Source organism: Perca fluviatilis, chromosome 5, assembly GCF_010015445.1.
Source record: "Perca fluviatilis chromosome 5, GENO_Pfluv_1.0, whole genome shotgun sequence".
In the NCBI taxonomy this organism is placed as follows: domain Eukaryota; kingdom Metazoa; phylum Chordata; class Actinopteri; order Perciformes; family Percidae; genus Perca; species Perca fluviatilis.
This window is the reverse complement of record NC_053116.1, coordinates 3,185,231-3,208,914: the sequence shown is the minus strand read 5'-3', so window position 1 is coordinate 3,208,914 and position 23,684 is coordinate 3,185,231. Positions and strand designations below refer to the sequence as shown.

Below are 23,684 nucleotides of genomic sequence, written 5' to 3'. Positions count from 1 at the left end.
CTAAAACTAGCCCCTTCTTAATTTTGAAAAGGTAGTCTCAGTAAAGGCTACAGAGGTTATAGCTACAAGCTGTACTGTAACCATGCTGATTGATATCAGGATCATCTTCTGAATATAATAATTAATGATAGGCCTACCATAAATTGTTACTAATAATACAGTGTGATTTAAATCAAATTAAGTCCCATACATAAATATCCTTATGTTTTTTTTCCCCTTTAGTCTTTGCTATACATTCTTCAACTGCAAATTTAGAAAATTGCGTTTTTAAATAACTGCATGGAAAATAAAATGAAAAATGCTTCTCTTTGTAAGTAGTTTTATTTTTTGTTTCTCACAACAGTAGCCTACAAGTCAAAACAAATGCCCATTAGTCCACCAAGCCATTAGGCTGTAGTTCTAAACACTCAACTGTAGTTTGTTTATATAGGCTTAGTATTTTTCTGCGACAAGGCAAATCAAAGTGCTTAGCATAAAACACAATTTTTTCATTATTGGTATTTTTATTGTATAAATTCTCACGTACAACGTGCAGCAATTTGTTTTATTTTTTTACGTGCAGCAATCTTTTCTATCCGCCGAGCGGTAATTACTACGTCACTTCCGGAGTCTTCAGCTGATGTCATTTAGCAACAGAAGGTGCAACACACATAAAAAAGCTCTGGACCTTAGCTATCATGTAGAGATGGTCACCAAAGTTTACCCACTGTAAGCACTGTCAAATATGGTAATAAGCTATTTTCACCTGTTTAACGATTCGATTTTTAAAATCTGATGACACCAGTGTGTTCCCCATCCCAAAAAAAAACAGGGTGTATCCAAACTTCTACACTACCAACTTCTACATATGAGAAATATACCAATATATTTAAAAACTACAACTCCCACTATAGACGCGGCCCAGAATCTGTTACAAAGCTGGTTCACTTGTAGTTCTTCCGGGGTGGGTGGGAGGACGTGTTCGGCTTCGTTCCGTTTCAGATTGATGCCGCCCGCCGGCCGGCTGAGAACACAGTACATGAGACAAATACATGAAACTGTATTTTATTATTATTGCTATGTTTATTGTTTAACTCCTCAAATACAACGTTAGACAAAAACATCAATATTACGAATATTATGTATTTGTATCTTTTTTTTTATTTTTTATTTTTTTATTTGTAAATTTTTACAAAAGAAACAAGTTATACATTTTTTTTTTTAACAATATGGCATCATATACGAAAATAAATCTTTACATCCAAGGAATAGCACAAATTTGGATAAAATAATGACAAATAGCAATAAAATAAAAATATAAAAATAAGATATGTGTATATATAAAATTGAAATATGCACTTAATACATAGAGAAAAAAATAAATAAAAAATATACATAAAAAAAAAACAGTATAATGGCAATATGAAGAAGGAATCTAGGCTATCGATCACACTTCCTTAAAAAATTCTTGTAGTAGATCAGCTATATAAATAAATTTCCGGAATTCAATTCTGAAATGAGCAAAGGCTGGTCGAGATTTAGAAAATTTTGCTTTATGGATATGAAACTTACCCTTTAGAATCAAAATGTTGACAATTTTGTGTAATGTTTTGTTTTTGTTGTCGTAATTAAAAATAACATCTTTTGCTTCCAATTTAATTTCATGGTTCTGTTGAATATTTAAATAATTTTCAACTTTTTTCCAGAACACCATAGTATATTGACACTCCCAGAATAGATGTATAATAGTTTCTTCTTCAATTTTACAAAATTCACATTTATTATCCACAGCCACAAATCTTGAAACAAATTTGTTCGTGGGATAAATATTATGCAATATTTTAAAATGTAATTCTTTCATTTTGTTTGGGATAACAAATTTGTATGGTAGAAGCCATGTTGATTTCCAGTGAATGTTAGAATATAAAGAGTTCCAAACAAATTTTCCTGTGGAGAGATTTTCCTTTTGCTATAAAAGTAATTCCTTATATGTTTATTTGTACATTTATGACTTTTAATATTTATTCCATTAACAAAGAGGTTCGGATCTAATTCTTGCAGATTTGGTCTCTCAGAGTGACATTTCATTAGTTGAAGAATTCCACTAGGTATAGCATTTATTACCATTTGGTATTCTTTGTGGGTGATAGGAAAAATTTTAGATCTAAGAAATTCCTCATAACTAAGAAGTTGAGTTTCATTATTTTGTAAGTCTGCAAGAAAAATTATATTCTTATCAACCCAATGTTGTAAATATAACGATTTATTCTTTCTGGTTATGAACTCATTGTTCCATAAAATAGTTCTGTGTGGAGAAAAGTTGTGTATAAAACATAATTTTGCAGCGTTAACCTGTTGATGAAATTTAGATAACTTTTGTGATAACTTAATTTCATTATAACTGCATTGTAGTATAAATTGGAGGCCACCCATTTTTCCAAAAATGGTCTGTGGAATAAAGAACCAAAGGGAATTTGAAGCTTTTAAACATTCTTTTATCCATTTAATTCTAAAGGTATTGATCATATCCATAAAGTCTATTACTTCCATGCCACCTACATTTCTCGGGGCTGCTAAAATCTCCTTTTTTAAAAGATGGCATTTGTTTTTCCAAATAAAATTTATTAAAATGTTATTTATTTCTTTACAAAGGGATTGATGGATAAACAAAGATTGGATAGGGTAAATAAATCTAGAGATACCGTCCGCTTTACTCAGAAGAACTCTACCTAACATGGACAGATCTCTCTGAAGCCACATATTAAATATATTTTTAGTTTTTTGTATTTTGGGCTTGAAATTCTTCTCGTCGTTCCTTTAGATCTTTAGAGATCTGAATTCCAAGATATTTAATACTGGATTTCACTGGTATATCATACATAAGAGTGTCATCAGTGTTGTACAGACATAAAATTTTACATTTCGAAACATTAAGTCTTAAACCCGATGCCAGAGAAAAGGACTGTATTTCTTTAAGTGAGTTTCCAATTTGTTGTTTATCCTTTAAAAAAAGAACTGTGTCATCTGCTAATTGAGAAATTTTGATCTCTCTTTCAAAAATCCTTAATCCTTGTAAATCATTACAGTGTAAAATATGTATTGAAAGCATTTCAACAATGAGAAACAGAAATGGAGAACAAGGGCAACCTTGGCGGACTGATCTATAAACTGAGAAACTTTGGGTGGTATTCGGATATAGCATGACACAGCTACTGATGTTTTTATAAAGCATTTTAACACCGGAGATACATTTTTCCCCGAAACCAAAGGATTGAAGTGACCTAAATAAGAATTGGTGCTCTACTGTGTCAAATGCCTTATAAAAATCCAACGATAATATTACAGCATCAGATTCCACATATTCAGAATAATCTATTAAGTCAAGAATCAGCCTAATGTTACAACTTATATGTCGATTAGCCATAAAGCCAGTTTGAGTTTCATTTATGATTTGACTAAAACCTTTTTTTAAACGTCTGGCAAAAATTAGTGAAAGTATTTTATAATCTACATTTAGCAACGTTATAGGTCTCCAATTCTCTAACAGAAGATGGTCTTTATCTGGTTTGGGGAGCAGTGTTATTACACCTTGCTTCATAGTAGTAGTCATATCCTCACTATCAATACAATCATTTAACATGTTAAAAAATGGAGTTTCAATTATATTCCAAAAACATCTATAAAATTCAACAGGAAGACCATCCATTCCTGGAGATTTACCTTTTTTCATTTTATTTACAGCTTCAAGAATTTCAAGTTTTGAAATAGGTTTATCACAATCTGATTTAAAATCATTAGAAATTTGAGGGATAAATTTTCTAATTTTATTTATAAATTTCTCATCCTCTGTTTGGTTATAATGGGAGCAGTATAGAACAGAATAGAAAAGAGGTATAATTTGCTATATCAGACGGATTGGAATTTATAGAATTATCTATTTTTAAAGAAGTAATAATATTTCTCTTAAAATTTCTTTTTTCCAGTGCAAAGAAGTAGCTTGTATTTCTCTCACCTTCCTCCAACCACTTTGCTCTAGAGCGTATAAAGGCTCCTTTGGTCATATTTATGTACAATTGGTCAACCTCTTCCTTCAGACTTGACAGTTTTAAGTCTTCCTCTTCAGTAAGATTTCCTTTATTTAATAAGGAGTTCAGTTCTGTCATAGTTTCAAGTTCTCTAATAGTGTTACGTTTTTTCAATTCCTTACTATATTTAATGGTCATTTCTCTGATTTTAAATTTAAAAAACTCCCATTTTTGAACATTATTAAGGTCAATGCACGAAAAGATATCAGATGCAATAGCTTCCACTGACTTACAGAAGGCTTCATCATTCAATAGATTACAGTTAAACTTCCAGAAACCACGAGATTTCCTGGTTTGTTCTTGTGGATTAGCAAAAGTGACGACTATCACTTTGTGATCTGAAAAAGGGGCGTAGCTATGTAATGTTTCCGAAACAAATTGTAAAGTAAAGGAGGATAGTAACCATAGATCAATTCGAGATTGTAAAGAACCACTAACATTGCTCCATGTATATTCTTTTTGATGAGGATGCAAATAACGCCAGACATCAATAACATTAAGTTGTTCACATAAATAAGATATAGTTTTAAATTTTGAGTTAGGGGAAATCCTTGCTGGTAATCTATCCATTTGATCATCTGCTGTATCATTTAAATCACCACCGATAATTAAATGAGCATCTTTGTATTTCTCTTTCAAGTTTTTTAACTCTCCTGCTAGTTGAGAAAACATGTTTTTTGCCAAAGCATTGTTATTATGTCCATATACATTATTTAACACCAGAATCACATTATTTACTCTAAGATAATCCATCTACCCTCTTTAGAAAGGTGGGATTCTAACACATCACCTTTAAATTTGTTGAACAAAATAGCTACTCCTGCTGAGTGATTAGAAGCATGACTTAAGTAAATCTGATCCCCCCATTGACTTCTCCAGAATTTCCTATCATCATCACATGAGTGAGTCTCTTGTAGAAAAATTAAATCTGCATTAGAGCGTCTACAGAATAGAAAAATAGCCTTCCTTTTAGAAACGTTTCGTATGCCTTTGACATTTAAAGAAATAACTTTAAGGTTAATGAAAGTATTGTTTGCCATACAACCAGTACCGTATGTATAAATAAATAAAGTAAAAGGGTAAAAAACTAAAAAAACGGTTTGATGCCTACAAACAAGGTGAACAGAAGATAAGAGCTAGTAGGAACCCTTAACCTTTGGTAGTTATTAGAAATACCCTGAACACTGGGAGTACCAAAAAACAAAATATTGACCTGTCTTAAGGCCTTATTAACGTTATATTATTTAATTGTCCACTTGTCAAACATTTACTTGCCTGGTTATCATATCTAGACGGTTACACTTGGTGAAGATTTTATGCAACAAATTTCACCCCATCGATGAAGGCGACTGGTCCTTGCCATCTGGTCTTCTTTCCGTCCTTACGAGCTTGCTCGACCAGGGGCCACAGTTTATTTCTGCATTCTCTCTCGGAGCGGGTCAGATCCTCGGCGACACGGAGATTCAGATTCTTCATAATTTCAGCATTGCGCGAGTCCTTCCAAATCTTGTACCTAAAGGTACGCATGTTGAACTGGATAATAATTGGACGCGGTGTCTTATCATCTCTGGGGCGCCCAACTCTGTGTACTGTGTCGATCAAGAAACCAAGCTTGCTTTTATCATCAGGTGTGATCTGACTCAGTATCTTCATAACTTCTTCTCTTACATTTTCGTTCACCTTTTCAGGAAGGTTGAGGAGTCGCAGATTCCATCTTCTGCTGTAACGCTCGCCTTCTTCAGTTTTCTCTTTTAGTTCTTCAATGCTCTTATCTAGCTTTTTCACCTTGTCTTCCGTCTCCTTTGCTTGAAAACCCAGGCCTTTCACTTCTTCTTTAACCAAGGTGATGTCTGCGGAGTTGTTATTTATCCGTTGTTCAAAGGCGGAAAAGCGCTCCTTCAGCTCAAAAATGGCTTTAAGAATGTCGGCGTTAGAGACCTCGTTCTTGCTAGCACATACTTTCTTTGGGTTTGGACTATTAATTGGAGTGTCTGGAAGAGGCGAACACAAACCTAAAAAGTTGTCATCCGGGTCCACATCCATTATCAGTCCTCCTTTTAGGGCTGGGCGATATGGACCAAAAGTCATATCCCGATATATTTTGGCTGAATATCGATATACGATATATATCCCGATATTTTTTCCGCGAAGTGAGAGCAAATGTTCAGTCAAAGCCCAAATCAAATATGACATGTCACAAGTAGTTTCATAGAAACAGTTGCAAAATCAAATAAATAATAAACCGGTTTCTTCACCTGGTTCATGATTAAATGCTCAGCTGTTCAAATAACAATAAAATGTAAACCTAAATACTGTATAACAGGAGTAACTTTTTTGAAATCAAAGCTCCATAGGCTATTTGTGATTCGTTCCAAAGGTCAATTAAGCTTTTGATATTAATATAATCTACTTTGTTCAAAATGTAATGCCTCATGTCTGTAAACCTAGGTTATAGTCCCATTCTTCCACTTGATACTGCTTCCACTTAAGTAAACTAAAAGATGAACTATCGACTACAAAACAAAGAAATTTATTATGATCGGTTCACAGATCTGAGTCCAAACGGAAACTTCACCCTTCTGAACTAAGAGTTTCTGCTTCAAGGTGAAGTTTAAACAGACTGAAATGTCCAGGCTCATTCCTCCACTATTTATTTCTGGATGTATTTAAGCGTTACATGTAATTTTAACGGGCACTGAGCTCCAGATCCTGCAGCCGCAGACGGTCGCTGCCCCGGCTGTAGCTTCTTTGAGTCCGCCTGCCGCGGCAAACTTAGTGGAACTTTCCGCCGATATCGACATACAGTTCGGCTCCTGGACTACGTGTAAGATCCTACCGGTCACAACTCTGTATTTGGCTGGTCCGATCTGGATCAGCGGGGGACCGGCGCAGCAGCGAAGCGAAGCTGTGTTTTTGCCCGGGGAGAGGAGAACGCTGCGGCCGCCACGGGCTCTCCGCCTCCGCTGCCGGGCTGAGATGGTGCTGGTCGAAGGCGGCATATATAATCATAAAACACATTGTCACCTGTTAAATGTTATCCATGCTGTTTGTTCTTTTCATTTCCTCTATCGAACATAATTAAGCGCAGTACAAAAGTCCGGCATCTTTAGCGTTGATCTGAATGCTTCGGACCCCTGTTCCAAGATGGCGGCGGGTTTTGACGTATGTTTAGAACCTCACGGCGACATATCTATGGGAGCAAGGATCACATTTGAACTATATCGATATATGCGATATGGTCTAATTCCATATCTCATTTAAAAATATATCGATATATTTGTTTATATCGATATATCGCCCAGCCCTACCTCCTTTTATGCCTTTTTTTGCGTCTCTCTTTGCCATTGTGGTTCACGAGTCTCGTGTTGTTAGCTTGGAATGCTATATCGGTTTTGCACGTGTCGTCAATAAAGGGTTGTTTCTGGCCGTCAAAGTTCTTATGTTGGTAGCTAACCCTTACTTGTCGGTTCGTCGTTTCAAAATCTGATAGTTCAGCAAGTTGCAAAATAATTAGCCTTATCGTAAAGCATAAGTACTCAGCTAGTGTTGCAGAGCTTAGCACATGTCAACCACCACGGTCGCCATCTTGCGCAACCCCCCTGTATTTGTATCTTTTCTACCCGCCGAGCGGTAATTACGACGTCACTTCCGGAGTCTTCAGCTGATTTTTTTAAACGGTGCATAACTTACTGGAACATAACTGAGCAACATGTTGTTGCTGGTGACAAAACCACTGATTATATATATTATATTTATTACATGGCTTGCTTGAATTCTAATGTAGAATACGGTCTTTTATTTTCTTGATAACAGACCGTTGCTAAGTATAACACACCGTTGCCATGCATAGCAGAGCGTTGCCATGGACGCAGTACTGTTCCCTCTGGAGGAGAGCTATCAATCGATCCGCTGAAAGAAGATTGGCGTCGGGGTCCTGATCACCCCGTCGTTGTTGTAGTCGCTATAACAACGCTCTACATGATCCCTAACGTAGCTACATTGAAGTGATGCAGGCGTTATAGACCCGCTGATCGCTGTCTGATTCTGTGAATGAATGCCCGCATTGCATCGTGGGACATCGGCTTTGAATGCGCCCAGCTCGCTCATATCGTAGCCTATTGTTCTGTCTTATTTACTGTAATATTTACCCGGTAATAAGACCGAAATAATATTATTAAAATAAAGAAATGCATGCCATGATAACAGCTAAATACATGTTGAAAGATGTAGCGTTATAGTTTTAAAAATATCAATAAACATCAAAGCAATCCAGCTTCCCTGGCCGAAATAGACCGAAATAATAACATTAAAAGAAATACATATAAACCGTGATAAGATCTGGTGAATAAATGTTGATTAAAACAGCGGTTATTGGGCTAAAAATACCAATAATATCAAAGCTGTATCCAGCTTCTCTGCTGCAGCCCGACTGGCAGAAAGTTTCGTGCTGTGATTACATAAGATGCTTCTCATTGAAATACATTAGTATAAAAAACGTGACCCCAATCTTCAAAATAACGTGAGGGTATCACGTTCTAATAGGATCGCGTTCCACTCTTTTGAACAAGTAAGGGGTGTTTGAGCTAAACCATAAACAATAAAATTAAAGCTCAATTAGTTTTATTTTTCAATGTTATTGCAATAGTTGTAGCATTATGAGGTTTTCTTGTCCGGAGATTGTTTTAATACAAAGTAGTTATATTGTTGTGGTTTTTATTTCTAGCTGGTATTTTGGAGCCCTGCAGGTAGCCTCTGTGCTGGGAGTGTTGAGCAATAACAGGAAGAACACATCGTCTCAAACTGTTAACAGTGTTTTCTGTGCTTGTGAACTTGCGAGTTAATTCTTCCAAGAACAACCAGCAAGAACGTTCTCCTCAAGAACACAAGTCCGTAGTTTGCATTCTTGGTATTGAGAAACGCCCTTGGACTCGTGGCAAAAGACTTGAGACTTGACTTGAACTCAAGCTCAAAGACTTGAGACTCAACTTGGACTTCCAAAAAATGACTTGTGAACATCTGTGCTGACAACGCCACCTGGGGACTTCCACCCCAAGATATGTTTATTTCTACTTCAACAAGCACCCCAGTTACACAAAAGGCTAAACAGGTTCACTAACTGAAGTAAGACAGATATGGTTACAAAAGAAATATTAATTTATTAATGGATAATTTATGACTGGAAGTGCCTGTAAAAGATAGATAGATAGATAGATAGATAGATAGATAGATAGATAGATAGATAGATAGATAGATAGATAGAAATCAGGTTATTTCTTTTTAAAACAGATACACTCCAAGTTATGGCTTAAATTATCAAAGTAAAGGGGGGAGAAAGTGGGCAGAGGCCAGCTGTGGAGAGACAGTCTACTAAGGGTGTGTGCCGGGGGTACACCAACTTCCCCACCGCATGTGCTCACTGCAACCACAAATCGTGTCACCGTGCCGTTATCACTACAATCTGTGAAGGGAACCACACTAACGTGCCTAGTCTCCACCACAAGCTGGCTACTAGCTCCACTGCAAAGCAAAGTAACAAAATAAAGAAAACAATAAACCACTTGATAACCTAAAACACAAGCAAACCTAAAACACAAGCAAACCAAACAGGGGTGTCCTGGGGGAACTAACATAGCTGTACTAAAATGCTTAAAATCCCAAAACAACTAAACTAAGGCAAAACAGCAGCTGACCACCTACAATTCAGACAGAAGATTACATTAATGACAAGTTTAAAAGCAGTGGTCAACAGGTGATAACATATACTCAGGTAGTGATCATACCAGACTTGCTACTTTAAGTTACATACCTTCACTAAAATGTACTGAGTAGGCTAAGAGGGAATTCATCACTCGCCTCCAGGCCCAAGCGGACATCAGTCAGGCCAGCAACAAACTGCTGCAAAATATACATCTCAGTATTTAAAAACACTTTAAAAGCATAAACTGACTTAACACAATTACCTACCTACCTAAAAGTCACAGAAATGGTCCCATGTGGCCACGCCCGCCGATAGGGGGGGACAAACGGGTCTGTTGTCCCGGGCCCACGGTAGGGGGGGCCCAGAACTGGGCCCTCATTAAATGATGGAATAATTTAAAAAATAATAATTAAAATAGACCTTTTTGTGGAAAAAAATATGTAATATTTCAGTTACATAAAAGCTTTTTAGTTGTTTTCTTCCTAATTGTCCTTGTAATAGTGGTCAACCCCCCCCCCTCCCCCATCCCCCCCACACGAAAATGGTTTGGCCACTGATCAAAATTTGAAGTTGTCAGTAGGCTAGATTTGAAGTTCAGTACGCTCAAAATGTCCGGTCAGCACAAGTCCGGTGCTCAGAAAAGGAAAGGAAAGAAAAGAGAAGAAGAAAATAGAGGCCTTAGAGATTTTCTAAACAATTATTTAAAAAAAGGTGGTGACGGTGAAGCTAGAACTAATAGCCTAAAGTCAACGTAGAGCAAGGTAAGAAACAGCGCAGCCAACGAGCCTTGTAACGTAAGCTAACAGGCCAGCTCTAATGTTAACGTCCATCAGCTTGTATAAAAGCCTGAGACAACACGTTCTCTTTGACAGTAGTAGTAGTTTAACAGTTGAGTTTGGTAGCTCCGAGAGGATGAGACAGAGAGGAGAGAGATCCAGCTGCAGTCAGGGGACAGAGAGAGTGATGCGGGAGGGGCCCGCTGCCCCGCAACGGAGGGACAGAGTCAGGCTACCGGAGAGAGAGAGAGAGAGAGAGAGAGAGAGAGAGAGAGAGAGAGAGATGCAGGAGGGGCCCGCTGCCCAGTCTGAGCAGGATGGATCAGAGACTGATCACACACAGTGAGAGATGTGAGAAGAGGAGAGGGGAGGAGGAAGATCAGAGGAGAGGAAAAGCAGAGGAGAGGAACAGGAGAGGAAGAGCAGAAGAGAGGAAGAGCAAGGGAAAAGGAGAGCTCTGGGCGTGGGGGGGGGGGGCTTTTAAGATTATCTCGTCCTGGGCCCAGGCAAGACTGTCAGCTGGCCTGCATGTGGCAACCAACAGGCAGAGACAAAGCCAAGAGGCAGCCATGATGATACAGGTGCTTAAAAATTATATTTTTTTTTTTTAAAAAAAATTTTTTACACACACTAATAGAAGCTTGGTCAATGCTTAACCTACATGCCCTCTTCGGTCATTTTTGTACATTTTTCTCAAGTTTTTTTGCTGTGTTACTATCTCTATGGCATGAAATTTTGTAGGAATCCTTCTTTTCAGTCAAATTTTTTAAATCCAGTGTTTTTTACTCTTACATGTCTTTTATACTTAAATGATTCATTTTGTACCCTCTGGACACCTTCGAGGCAAAAATGTCCACGCACACAAAAACTGTTATTAAATCATCATATATCAATATTTTTTTCTGCTTTTTTTTCATGAATCACTTAAACAACTTCTTACCTAATCAAAACCACCAAACATTCAATCATTTTCAGGATTTTAACCCTTTAAATGCCAGTTTATGTATTTGAAGTATGTCATTTTTATAAAAAAAAACCCACAAAAAAGATTTTTTTCCCATATAATGAATAATATGTAGATGGGGCTTTGGGTGTTGGATGGATAGATCGATATGTCAACAACAAACAAAACAAATTTGATTGCATTGAGTATTGTTTTTTATGTAATTCCAGATACTCCCTCTGGACACCTTCGAGGCAAAAATGGCCCCATTGACTTCCATTATAACCACATGTTTTGATCTCACTGCCTTTACAGTATAAAACCATGCATTCTGTAATGTCAGCATTTCATTTGGAAGAAAACTAGTCATATTTGACATTTTTACAGTATTTCACCAGATTCAACCATTTTGCCCTTGTAGGCCGATGCATGAAATTATAGTTATATTATGGAGCTGTGTGTGTGTGTGTGTGTGTGTGTGTGTGTGTGCACGCGCGTGCGTGCGTGCGTGTGTGTGTGTGTGTATATGTGTGTGTGTGTGTGTGTGTGTGTGTGTGTGTATATATGTATATTTGTGTGTGTCTGTGGGTGTGTGGGTGGGTGGGTGTGTGTGTGTGGGTTGGGTGGGTGTGTGTGTGTGTGTGTGTGCGTGTGCGTGTATGTATGCGTGTGTGTGTGTGTGTGTGTGTGTGTGTGTGCGTGTATGTGTATGCGTGTGTGTGTGTGTGTGTGTGTGTGTGTGTGTGCATGCATGTATGTATGCATGTCTGTGTGTGAGAGAGTTTGTGTAAATCTGTAAACAAACAAAGATAATTTTAGTGGTGAAAAAAGCGCACCTTACTTTGGCGGTTATATTATGGAGCTGTGTGTGTGTTGTGTGTTGTGTGTGTGTGTGTGTGTGTGTGTGTGTGTGTGTGTGTGTGTGTGTGTGTGTGTATGCATGCGTGTCTGTGTGTGAGAGAGATTTGTGTAAATCTGGGTGAAAAAAGGGCTTTTTTTTGAAGGATGCATTTCATGTGTCTTTGAAAGGCGTTGCTAATAAAAACATTGTCTCCTGCATTTGTTGTAAACAAAAACAACTATTAGTGTGTTTATGCACCTGGCTCTAAGAAAGAGAAAGACCTGGAGCAAAGAGAAGGAGCCTTTATCTTCCAGCCAACTGCAGGACTCATCTGAAGATGACACTGGAGTCTGACAAAAATGGTCACTGGAGTCCAGTCCTCAACACTGGGCAGCGCGCCTCTAACCTCTGAGGAGAGGCCCTCTGAAAGTGGAGAGGACACTGAAGATCCTGTCCACCCTAACAGTGAATGGACAGTGAAGAATTGGCAAGTCGTTTACCATCTAATACTGAGACGCTGCGCAACATTCAAGCACCGACCGGCATGATGCCAGAGCCCACGAGATATGCCATATCAAGAATCCATGATGTGGCATCCTCTTTCCACCTTTTCTTCACTCTTGACATGATCAGCTGATTCAGGAAATGACAAACCTACGGGGAGGTGTTCAATCTCAGGATGGAGTGATGTGGATGCTCAAGAGATTTTAACATACATGGGACTTCACACTTGGCTGGTGTGTACCGGTCCAAAGGGGAATCCACCCGGAGCCTGTGGGATGTCCATAGTGGGAGACCAGTCTTCAGGGCCACCATGTCCCACAAACCATTTGAAATGATAAGCGCCAGTTTACAGCAAATGCAGGAGACAATGTTTTTATTCAAGCACGTCTTCAAAGACACATGAAATGCATCCTTCAAAAGATGCCTTTTTTCAGCCCTAAAATGATCATTGCTTGCTTACAGGTTTACGCAAACTCTCACACACACACACATACACATATATACACACACACACACACACAAACACACCTACACACACACACACACACACACGAACACAAACACACACACACACACACAGCTCCATAATATAACTATAATTTCATGCATCGGCCTACAAGGGCAAAATGGTTGAATCTGGTGAAATACTGTAAAAATGTCAAATATGACTAGTTTTCTTCCAAATGAAATGCTGACATTACAGAATGCATGGTTTTATACTGTAAAGGCAGTGAGATCAAAACATGTGGTTATAATGGAAGTCAATGGGGCCATTTTTGCCTCGAAGGTGTCCAGAGGGAGTATCTGGAACTACATAAAAAATACTAATGCAATCAAATCAGTTTTGTTGCTTATCTTTGACATATCCAAGCCTCTAATCACCACCAAAGCCCCATTCCCCTATGATTTATTTTATGGAAAATAATTTATGTTTTGTTGGGTTTTTCATAAATAATTGTTACTTCAAAGATTTAAAACTGGCATTTAAAGGGTTAAAATCCAGAAAATTATTAAATTTATGGTAGTTTTGAGCAATTTACAAGTTGTTTAAGTGATTTATGAAAAAAAGCAGAAAAAAATATTGATATATGATGATTTAATATCAGTTTTTTGGACATGTACATTTTTGCCTCGAAGGTGTCCAAAGGGAGTATCTGGAACTATGTAAAAAATACTAATGCAATCAAATTAATTTTGTTGCTTATCTTTGACATATCCAAGCCTCTAATCACCACCAAAGCCCCATCTAGATATTATTCATTATATGGAAAAAAAAATCATTTTTTGTGTTTTTTGTAATAAAAAATGAAATACTTCAAATAAATAAACTGGCATTTAAAGGGTTAAAATCCTGAAAATGATTGAATGTTTGGTAGTTTTGATTAGGTTACAAGTTGTTTAAGTGATTTATGAAAAAAAAGCAGAAACAAATATTGATATATGATGATTTAATAACAGTTTTTGTGTGCGTGGACATTTTTGCCTCGAAGGTGTCGAGAGTACGTTTTTTTAAGGAGGGCATGAGGGTTAAGTTTACTCAGCGGCCCTCGAATGCCTCACCATAGCGCCGACACTGGTTGAGCTGCAGTGCGCAGAATCCATTTCCATTTCTGTTGGTTGGAATCGAAAAGTATAGAAATAACCGTTTGTCCGTCTACATAGGCAGTTAGCCTAATTATTGTCAAAAAATGGATTTACGAAAATGGCTTAGACCTCCTCCCCTTCAGCCTCTTCCAGCAGCAGACTCTGACATACGGCCACCACCACCAGCACAGCCACGGTTTCTGAGAGCTGACCTGGCGCTTCGGCTTCATGTAGCTAAATGCTTGGAAAACAAATTATTGAAGACTCACCGATTCCATTCTACAAAGGCAAAGTAGGAGACTAGTCTTTAAATTCTTGTCTATGTTCCAAATCACATTGATATTAGCCTATGTTAAAGAGCCCTCTCATCAATCTGAGTTTACAAATGGTCAGCAGTGGGGACCGGATAACCGTAAACTCCTATAGCCTCGTCGTAGTTGCTTTCATGATATCCTTTTAAAAGTTTCTTATATTAAAAAGGAGATACACAATGGCAAGCCTGCTGGAATCTGCCACTCTCTTTGTCTCTCTCCTGTGCGTTCCCAATTAAGTGGAGTGAAGTGATTAAGTAAAGTTAGATCTGTTATGGAATATGGAATGATCATGAATATGGAAATTAACAACAAAGAAAACGAAATTCGCTAATAATTAATTTTAATGAAGAAAAACGTATTTTGTTTTTTATCAACATTTCTGCTGTGTTGGACTATGTCGCCACTGCGTTAAAAAAAATTTCAAACAGCAGTGCCCCCCCGCTGATGACCCAATGCCCCTCCAGTAGATCTGCTCTGGCGCCGACTCTGGCTCCAGTACCTCCCCCTCGGATCTCTCAGCCCCGTGCTCTCGGAGCTCCCTCTCTGTTCCCCGCTCCAGTCTCCGTGCCCAAGCTCTCGTCCCTGGCATCCACCTTCCCACTACCCCCTACCCTCATTTCCCTAATAAACTTATTTTTGCTGAGTTCTGCGTTTGGGTCCGTTCTGTCCTAAGTGTAACACATCAGTGTGGATTTCAGCGGTGGAATGTAACTAAGTACATTTACTCCAGTACTGTACTTAAGTCCAAATGTTGAGGTAATTGTACTTGAGTAAATATTGTACTTTTTAATCCACTACATTCATCTGACAGCTTTAGTTACTAGTTACTTTACACATAAAGATAAAACACATGTAGTTTATCAAATCTGATGTTTTATTCTAAAGTAAACTAGCCAACAATATAACGGCTACAAGTCCAGCTGAAATGATTAGACCATTAAACACACAACTGGTTGGATCCTTTACACTTTCTACAATGTTTTAATACTTTAACTACATTTTCCTGATGATACTTACACACTTTTACTGAAGTAACATTTTCACTGCAGGACTCTTGTAACAGAGTATTTTACAGTGTGGTATTAGTACCTTTACTGCAGTAATCTGGTGGATCTTAAGAAAGACAAAAGAAGTTTTTACAGAGTAACTTTACCTAAATTTAATAAAACGTTTCTGTGAAGTGTGTCTGTACTTTAATAACATAATTAAATTAAATATTTGTCGCATTTGGAGCTCTCCTAACTAAACATACAATATACTACATTTTTCATCAATCTGAACTTTGAGAGCAAAATTAAGAGGCTAGATATATGTTGAATCGGTGCTCTTGTAAACAACGTTGTGTTCTTGTAAGCGATTTAACCATAAACACATTTTTGCATAGTATACATTTGACTCATCAAAAGGACAAGCTTTGTATGCTAAATTTGGACATTTAATTTTATAAATACTTATTACATATAGAGCATCCAATCTGTAAATTTTATATTAATTTTGTGAAACAAGGACCTTAAAGAGGTGATATTATGCTTTTTGGCTTTTTCCCTTTCCTTAACTGTGTTGTATATGTTTTTTGGGCATGTAATAGGTTTAAAAAGTGAAAAAGCCCAAAGTCTATGGAATGCCGTTTTATTCACAATTAAATAAATGAATAAATATATAAATAAAGAAATACATAATGAAATAAATTAGGCAATAAATACATAAATAATTAAATAAATAATTATTTCATGGTACTTTTATTTCATAAGTCCATATTTATTTATTTCAAGAGACTTTTATTTTCCTAATGCCTTATTTATTTATTTATTTCAAGAGACTTTTATTTATTTATTTATTTATTTATTTATTTCAAGAGACTTTTATTTATTTATTTATTTCAAGAGACTTTTATTATTTATTTATTTATTTCAAGAGACTTTTATTTTCCTAATGCCACTTTTATTTATTTCCCTCTCTATTTATATATCTCTATTTCCACTTCTTATATGCAAATCAGGGGGCGTGGCTATCTCTCACATTCAGAACAGACAACAGAGCCGTGGGCAAAAAGAGGCTGGCGAAGTGACGTGAGAGTGTTGACATAATGGAAGACATCGGTGGGCTCCGAGATAGCATGCTAGCATTAGCAGATCAAATCGATCAACACTGGTTATCTGCAGATACTATTTTGACACATATTGATGATTTTGTGGAAATACTAGGGCGGATAAGTGCTCTTCAAGATATATACATAGACGACGAAGTTTTAAATTGTTTAAGACTGATTGAGCACCGCGTGCATGTGGAAGATGTCCAAGTTCAAGAAGTTAACATTAGCGCTGGTACTACAAGCACAGGTGCTGGACGCCCGCCTCTGGATATTCCTGGCGATAAGCTGGCTAACTTTGTGTTGTCCGGTCTATCAACCCGAGAAATCGCGGATCTGTTTGGTGTGTCATCCAGCACGATTCAGAGGAGATTGGCCGAAGAAGGCCTTAGGTGAGTTAACTTACTTATTGAGCTAAAGAGTAGGCTATGGTGGGCAAAAACATTTGTAATACTGGCGCTTTTTACCCCCCCTTTACGGGCTGTGGTAGTAGCCATATACAGTATTTAGCTATGAGTCGGGCTGTTCTGTGGTGCTGCCGTGCTATCGCTAGCAGTGGACAAATTACCCAGCTGCTTTTTTAATCACTACCGGTGTTTCGGTTTAACGAGAGGCCATGTTAACTGGCGACCATCAGCCAAATGCGTCTGCTGTTGTCGTAGTGACGACAGCTGTTGAAAACGGGAAGAGAATACGTAGCTGTCCGCGTGAATGCCTTTCAATTAAGTTGTCATTAAAATGTTAAAACAACGAAGTTTACGTTACCTGTCTGACTTGTCTTTGGAGTGTTGTCTGAGGAAACTTGTCAGGTCGCGGTTTGAATGTGGCTTGCTGTTAAGGAAAACAGGAAGACAGCGTTGCTCTTCCTGTTAATGTCTATAATACGTTTTATTGAATAGACCTATTAGTCTTCAGATCTTGTTTAAGTAAACACATGTCACGCATGGATGTATTAAGAGAATGATGTCACGTAGAAAACTATGTAGCCCTTTTAAAAGTAGAAAATAAATTAATAAACAACTTGGATTCGAACTCATACCATTGTGGGGGGAAAAAACCAATTCAGCTGTGTGACGCACTGCGCCACCACATTGCATCATTAATTGATGGGCATGGCATGATATGAACTCAAACGTCACACAGAGTCTCTTAAAATTAGGAGGTAGCCAGATCAAGTTGTGACCATAACCACACTGCATGCAAATAACTGACAAGCTGCTCTTGCTCAGAAATTGTCTTTGTTTTGTTTGATTCTCACAAAAAATGCACGTCTTGTATGTTTGTCCATGGTAAACACATTGAAATAAACTTGAAACTCAAGTGTCCATCTCTGATAAATCAAATAATAAATCAATCAATAAATAAACAAACATGATTTCACGGGATTCGAACTCGTGCCATTGTGGGGAAAAAAGCAAGAGACTAGAAGACCAACACAGTAGACCACAGGTTCTACAATGAGTTATGGTAAGTATAGCATCAAAATATCTCATATATCGTATATTTAAAACAGTAGGCAGCTAGATTAAGTTTTGACCACACTGTCCATGTACATAAGATCATTTTATTTTACTGGTTTCCAACACAATTAACAGCCATTTAAAACCAGATAATAAAATGGGTATAAAATGTTGATGTGGTAACAGTACAGTTTGGCATTACAAAGCTGGCGCAAAGTGAGGTGTAAGTAAGTCGAAGGATATGCGAAAGTGATAAGGTAATAACACAATATGAATAGACAGTCATATCACTGCTGAGATTTAGTAAAGAGTCAAAATACAGTAAGTGCAAACTATATAAATGCTGAAATGTAGTAAAAAGTCATTATATAGTTAGTGCAAAATGTGGTCTAGCTAGCGATGTAGAACAGTAGATGTAAAAAAAAATGGTATGACAACAAAGGTGGGGAGAACAGTTGAACATGCCAGGGCAGATGAATAGTGCAAAAGAGCGTAAACCGATATGAAAGCAGTGCAGGTGAGGATGTGCATTTGTGCAACTGTGCATGGGGCATGGCAGATATAATGAAATAAGGGTGTGCAAAACGGAGCATGAATGATTAGATTCAACTTTATTGTCATTGTGCAGAGTACAGTACAAAGACAGCGAAATGCAGTTAGCGTCCAACCAGAAGTGCCAAAAAAACATATGTATATCACATTGCACTTTTCTGCTTTTTTGGTATACAAGTATAGACAGATGTAGCATTATTTCAATGTGTTTACCATGGACAAACATACAAGATGTACATTTTTTGTGAGAATCAAACAAAACAAAGACAATTTCTGAGCAAGAGCAGCTTGTCAGTTATTTGCATGCAGTGTGGTTATGGTCACAACTTGATCTGGCTACCTCCTAATTTTAAGAGACTCTGTGTGACGTTTGAGTTCATATCATGCCATGCCCATCAATTAATGATGCAATGTGGTGGCGCAGTGCGTTACACAGCTGAATTGGGTTTTTTCCCCCACAATGGTATGAGTTCGAATCCAAGTTGTTTATTAATTTATTTTCTACTTTTAAAAGGGCTACATAGTTTTCTACGTGACATCATTCTCTTAATACATCCATGCGTGACATGTGTTTACTTAAACAAGATCTGAAGACTAATAGGTCTATTCAATAAAACGTATTATAGACATTAACGGGAAGAGCAACGCTGTCTTCCTGTTTTCCTTAACAGCAAGCCACATTCAAACCGCGACCTGACAAGTTTCCTCAGACAACACTCCAAAGACAAGTCAGACAGGTAACGTAAACGTCGTTGTTTTAACATTTTAATGACAACTTAATTGAAAGGCATTCACGCGGACAGCTACGTATTCTCTTCCCGTTTTCAACAGCTGTCGTCACTACGACAACAGCAGACGCATTTGGCTGATGGTCGCCAGTTAACATGGCCTCTCGTTAAACCGAAACACCGGAATTGACACGACATTCGCAGCAGCGTTGTAGTGAGCTAGCTAGGGGGGCGTCAGCTTTTCTTAGACAAAAACAGGGGGCGCCAAGGAAAAAAGGTCGGGAACCACTGCTGTATGGCATGGATCAGTGCAGTATGTGCAAATATTTAAGGATGTTTAAAGGTTGTAGTCCAGGATGTAGGATAAGGAGCAGTGGGGGTCCGGTGCCTTGTTAATGAGGCTGAAAGCATGTTTTGTAAACTTTACATCTAACCTACATCATTATGTTATATATTATACATGTACCTGTCCCCTGCAAGTTAGCTAACACATTTTAATTTTCTTTCTAATGTAGAAAATCAGACCGATACTCTACTATTGGAGATGATGATTTGGATGCATTGGTGATGGGGATTCAGCGCACACATCCAAATGCTGGCTACCAAATTATGCTGGGACATGTACGATCCAAGGCATATACATTCAAAGTAAGAATTAACTTTGTTTGTATAAATTTAAGACAGAAACCCAACCCCTATTATAAATGACATGGGTTTAGCCAGTACGAACTTGTGCATATTTGTCAACTTGTACTTGTTGCTGCTTGTTTAAGAATTTAAAGAGCCACATCCTTCCTAGTCTTTACACTTAAACTTATCAGTCCACATACTTGCAGTATTCTTATTTTTAGTCCAGCAATAACAGCCATCTAATAATTATGTTTTCTTAAGTGATTATTTCATAATGTTCATGAATCTCCTTTTTCAATTAGGGCATCGATTAAGGGCATCAATGCAGCGAGTTGATCCAGGAGCAATCTTTATGCGAAGGTTAACCCTACAGACTGCAAGGCGTCGTCAGTACAATGTTCCTGCACCAAATAGTCTATGGCATATAGATGGCAATCACAAGCTGATCAGGTCCGTTTTTCCTACTTATTTTTGTACTATCCATCATAATTTAATAGGCCAGTGCTGTCTGGACTACTAAATTAGTATTAGTTGAAGAGGACTGGAGAAGTTGAGGCTATTATAGGATATTATTTTTCACATTATATATCACACAACCTGCCAAAACCATACCCCTCCAACCTTAGCACTAGAAGATGTGCCTCTATCAAATGTGATTTGGACCATGAGGTCCCAGTCAAATATAAATCGTTATATTTCACACAGGTGGAGGATTGTTGTCCATGGTGGCATTGATGGGTTCTCCAGGCTGATTGTTTACCTAAATTGTGCCACCAACAACAGATCTTCAACTGTTCTTGATGGTTTCATGTCTGCTGTTGGTCAATATGGAGTACCATCCCAAGTTAGGTACATCATTTTGTCCTACAAATGTCTTATAATAATTAATGAATTCATGAATGTAAAATGAGTCTTTTTAGAATGAAATAAAGTTTTCATAGAATTTGTAACACAGGTACAATTATGTTGGATAGTCATCTTCAGAGAAATGTAAATTTTTTCCAAACAGATCTGACAAGGGGGGTGAGAATGTTATGGTTGCTCATTTCATGGTACAAACCCGTGGGGAGGACAGGAACTCTCATATTACCGGAAGGAGTGTTCATAACCAAAGGTATGAAGATAACAATTAAACACATCATTAAAGGTGGATGAAATCTGGAGAAAAAGCCTCCACCGTATACTCGATTTCAAATAACATTTAAATTTAGGCGGTGGATGAGGTGATAGTTCTTAACCAGTTTAACATAATTTTAATATGCTATCATGACCTGAAATCCAGCTCTGACTTCTCTTTTAACTGTGGTCACACTTCGTCTCCACTTAGGTGGCAATGGTAATCAGCCATAACTCGTAAGAGGAGGGCTCATGAGCCATAACTTTTCCATTCTGCTAACTGTTGAATAATGTGAACTGCCAGAAATACAATATAATGTAGGTGCTATTTTATTGTTTCTTTACAGAATTGAGCGCCTTTGGAGAGATGTGTACGAAAATGTTCTTGATCTCTACTACGCGATATTCATCCAGTTGGAGGCTGAAGGGTTACTCAATCCTGATCAAGAGATTGACCTGTATGCACTACACAGGTGCTTCATGCCACATATTCAGCATAATCTTCAGCTGTTCAAGGAGGCATGGAATCATCATGGACTGAGGACTGCAAGCCACCGTTCACCTTTGCAGTTGTGGTTATTAAATCACAAAGAGGGACAAGATGTCTCACAGGTAAAACCATTTTTAGATCATGTAATCATGTATACCATCTTATCCCCTGCCTCAATTAAAATTATTAACCCACAGTGTAATGGCCTACACATTCTGAACACCTGTATTCCTTCTGTATTTCAGGTTGATGAGGATTATGGTGTCGACTGGGAGGGACCACATACTCCCTGTGCATCTTTTGTCAGTGTTCCTGAGATCCAGCTCCTGCGCCCATTGAGTGAACATGAACTTGCAGCCCTACCAAACTGTAATGTTCCTTTCGGTGAAGCATTGGCAGTTTACATTGAAACTGTTCAGACACTCAAAGGCATGTTAAACCAAGAACCTTAGGTCAAGAACAGTTTCATCGGGAAAACTAAGGCTACATCTACATTGCTATGCTTCGGTTTTTAAGTGTTTGAGTTTTGAGCCAAAAGCGATCTAGGTGCACCAAGTGTTTTTATCTCCAGTACATTACATTCTGGTATGCTGGACATAAAAAGGAGGCAGCGTGGAGATTGTGCCCGCTGCTGGTAGTTACCATGGTAAGGTTAGTAGCTTAGTCTCAGAGAACGAGACGTTGTGACCGATAAGACCCAATCTGGTGGAGAATCGTTGGTGTCGGTGTTGCCAAAGGTTTGCGGCCGTTGAGGCTGAAACACAACCCTCCAGATTCCAAACCAAAACGGGTCAGAAGTGTTTCCAAATGTCTCCGGTTTAGGGGCTCGGAAACACCAGAGCAGGGGGAATGAGAGGGGGACACGTAGCAAAAGACGTAACAGTGTAAAATGTAACCTAAATTGAAGGAATAACTTTGTGAAATCAAAAATTGGAAGCGACGATATGGTGCAATCTGTATCATCATTTTGTCTATATTCATTATTTTAATTCAGTCACAAATGTGCAGTTGGCTATATTTAATGCTAATCTACTTATTTGCTTTATTTATATTGCCATATTATATTTTTAGAACAAGGCTGATGACTGTAGGCCCAAGACAAAAAAAGCCAAAGAACATCATGTCAGATTACAAGGCTTAGTTTAAGAAAGTAGTTAAATGTACACTAAAGTGCTAGGTGGAGTACAATAAAAAAAAAAAGAAATGTACAAATTTGAAAGTATTTGTTTATTTTGAATAACTGTTAAAGGTAAGCATGCATTTAATTGCATGCATTACTATTTGTGTGTGTGTGCCTGTGTATGCGTAGCTTGAGATGACAAACACATACTCTCTGTAACAATCATTCTACATACATTGTATATTGATTTTAGCCAAAAGCAGATTGATCATCCTCCCAGTTACTGGCTACAACAATTCAGTAGAGGGCCTAAAAAAAGTGATACAGACAATTAATAATATAAACGTTAGTATAAACTTTACAAAATGACCACATAAGTGTTAACACATTACATTCAGTAAATATGTGTGCAGTTTAATTAAAACAGTGTACGAGTAGGAGAGGTGATTAGTGCCGAACATATGGGGGCCAGGTTGCCTGTTTCATTGCATGTCTCAGATTGTCTTCTCATTTACAGTTTGGTCGAACAGAAAGCCCTTAAAAACTCTGCAAAGAAGTTCCATAGCCATCATCGAGTTTAGCAAATCAAGCAAAACAAAGATTACAGTTTTAAAAGCAGAATATAAAACCCTTCTTCTAGGGGAATTTCTGAGTCTCAAAGTCAGCATATCCGAATTACAGTTTAAAAACTGCTAGGGCTGTGCTCGATTGAAGAAATTCTTAGTCGACTAACACTCATTCAATTGTATCGACAGATCTGTAAATCTGAGTTTCT

The 23,684-nt window shown here is 37.7% G+C and overlaps 2 protein-coding genes across 2 annotated transcripts in view; both read left to right on the top strand.

Annotated features, from left to right (window-relative positions):
• LOC120558537 (zinc finger protein 239-like) overlaps nucleotides 1–23,684 on the top strand; it is a 360,504-nt gene that overhangs the window by 10,869 nt on the left and 325,951 nt on the right. The window lies entirely within an intron of this gene.
• LOC120559395 lies at nucleotides 16,745–23,637 on the top strand. Its single transcript, XM_039801090.1, has 6 exons — nucleotides 16,745–17,205; nucleotides 20,486–20,633; nucleotides 20,889–21,032; nucleotides 21,193–21,297; nucleotides 21,647–21,911; nucleotides 22,035–23,637. The coding sequence occupies exons 1-6, from the start codon at nucleotides 17,007–17,009 to the stop codon at nucleotides 22,239–22,241; spliced, it is 1,068 nt and encodes a 355-aa protein (XP_039657024.1). The 5' UTR covers nucleotides 16,745–17,006; the 3' UTR covers nucleotides 22,242–23,637.

Excerpts from the sequence above, each read along its gene's own strand:
- LOC120559395 (XM_039801090.1), top strand. The coding sequence starts at position 17,007 with ATGTGGAAGATGTCCAAGTTCAAGAAGTTAACATTAGCGCTGGTACTA. Across the intron at positions 17,206-20,485 it reads TTGGCCGAAGAAGGCCTTAG|GGCATCGATTAAGGGCATCA; the intron begins GTGAGTTAACTT and ends TTTTTCAATTAG. Across the intron at positions 20,634-20,888 it reads GGCAATCACAAGCTGATCAG|GTGGAGGATTGTTGTCCATG; the intron begins GTCCGTTTTTCC and ends TATTTCACACAG.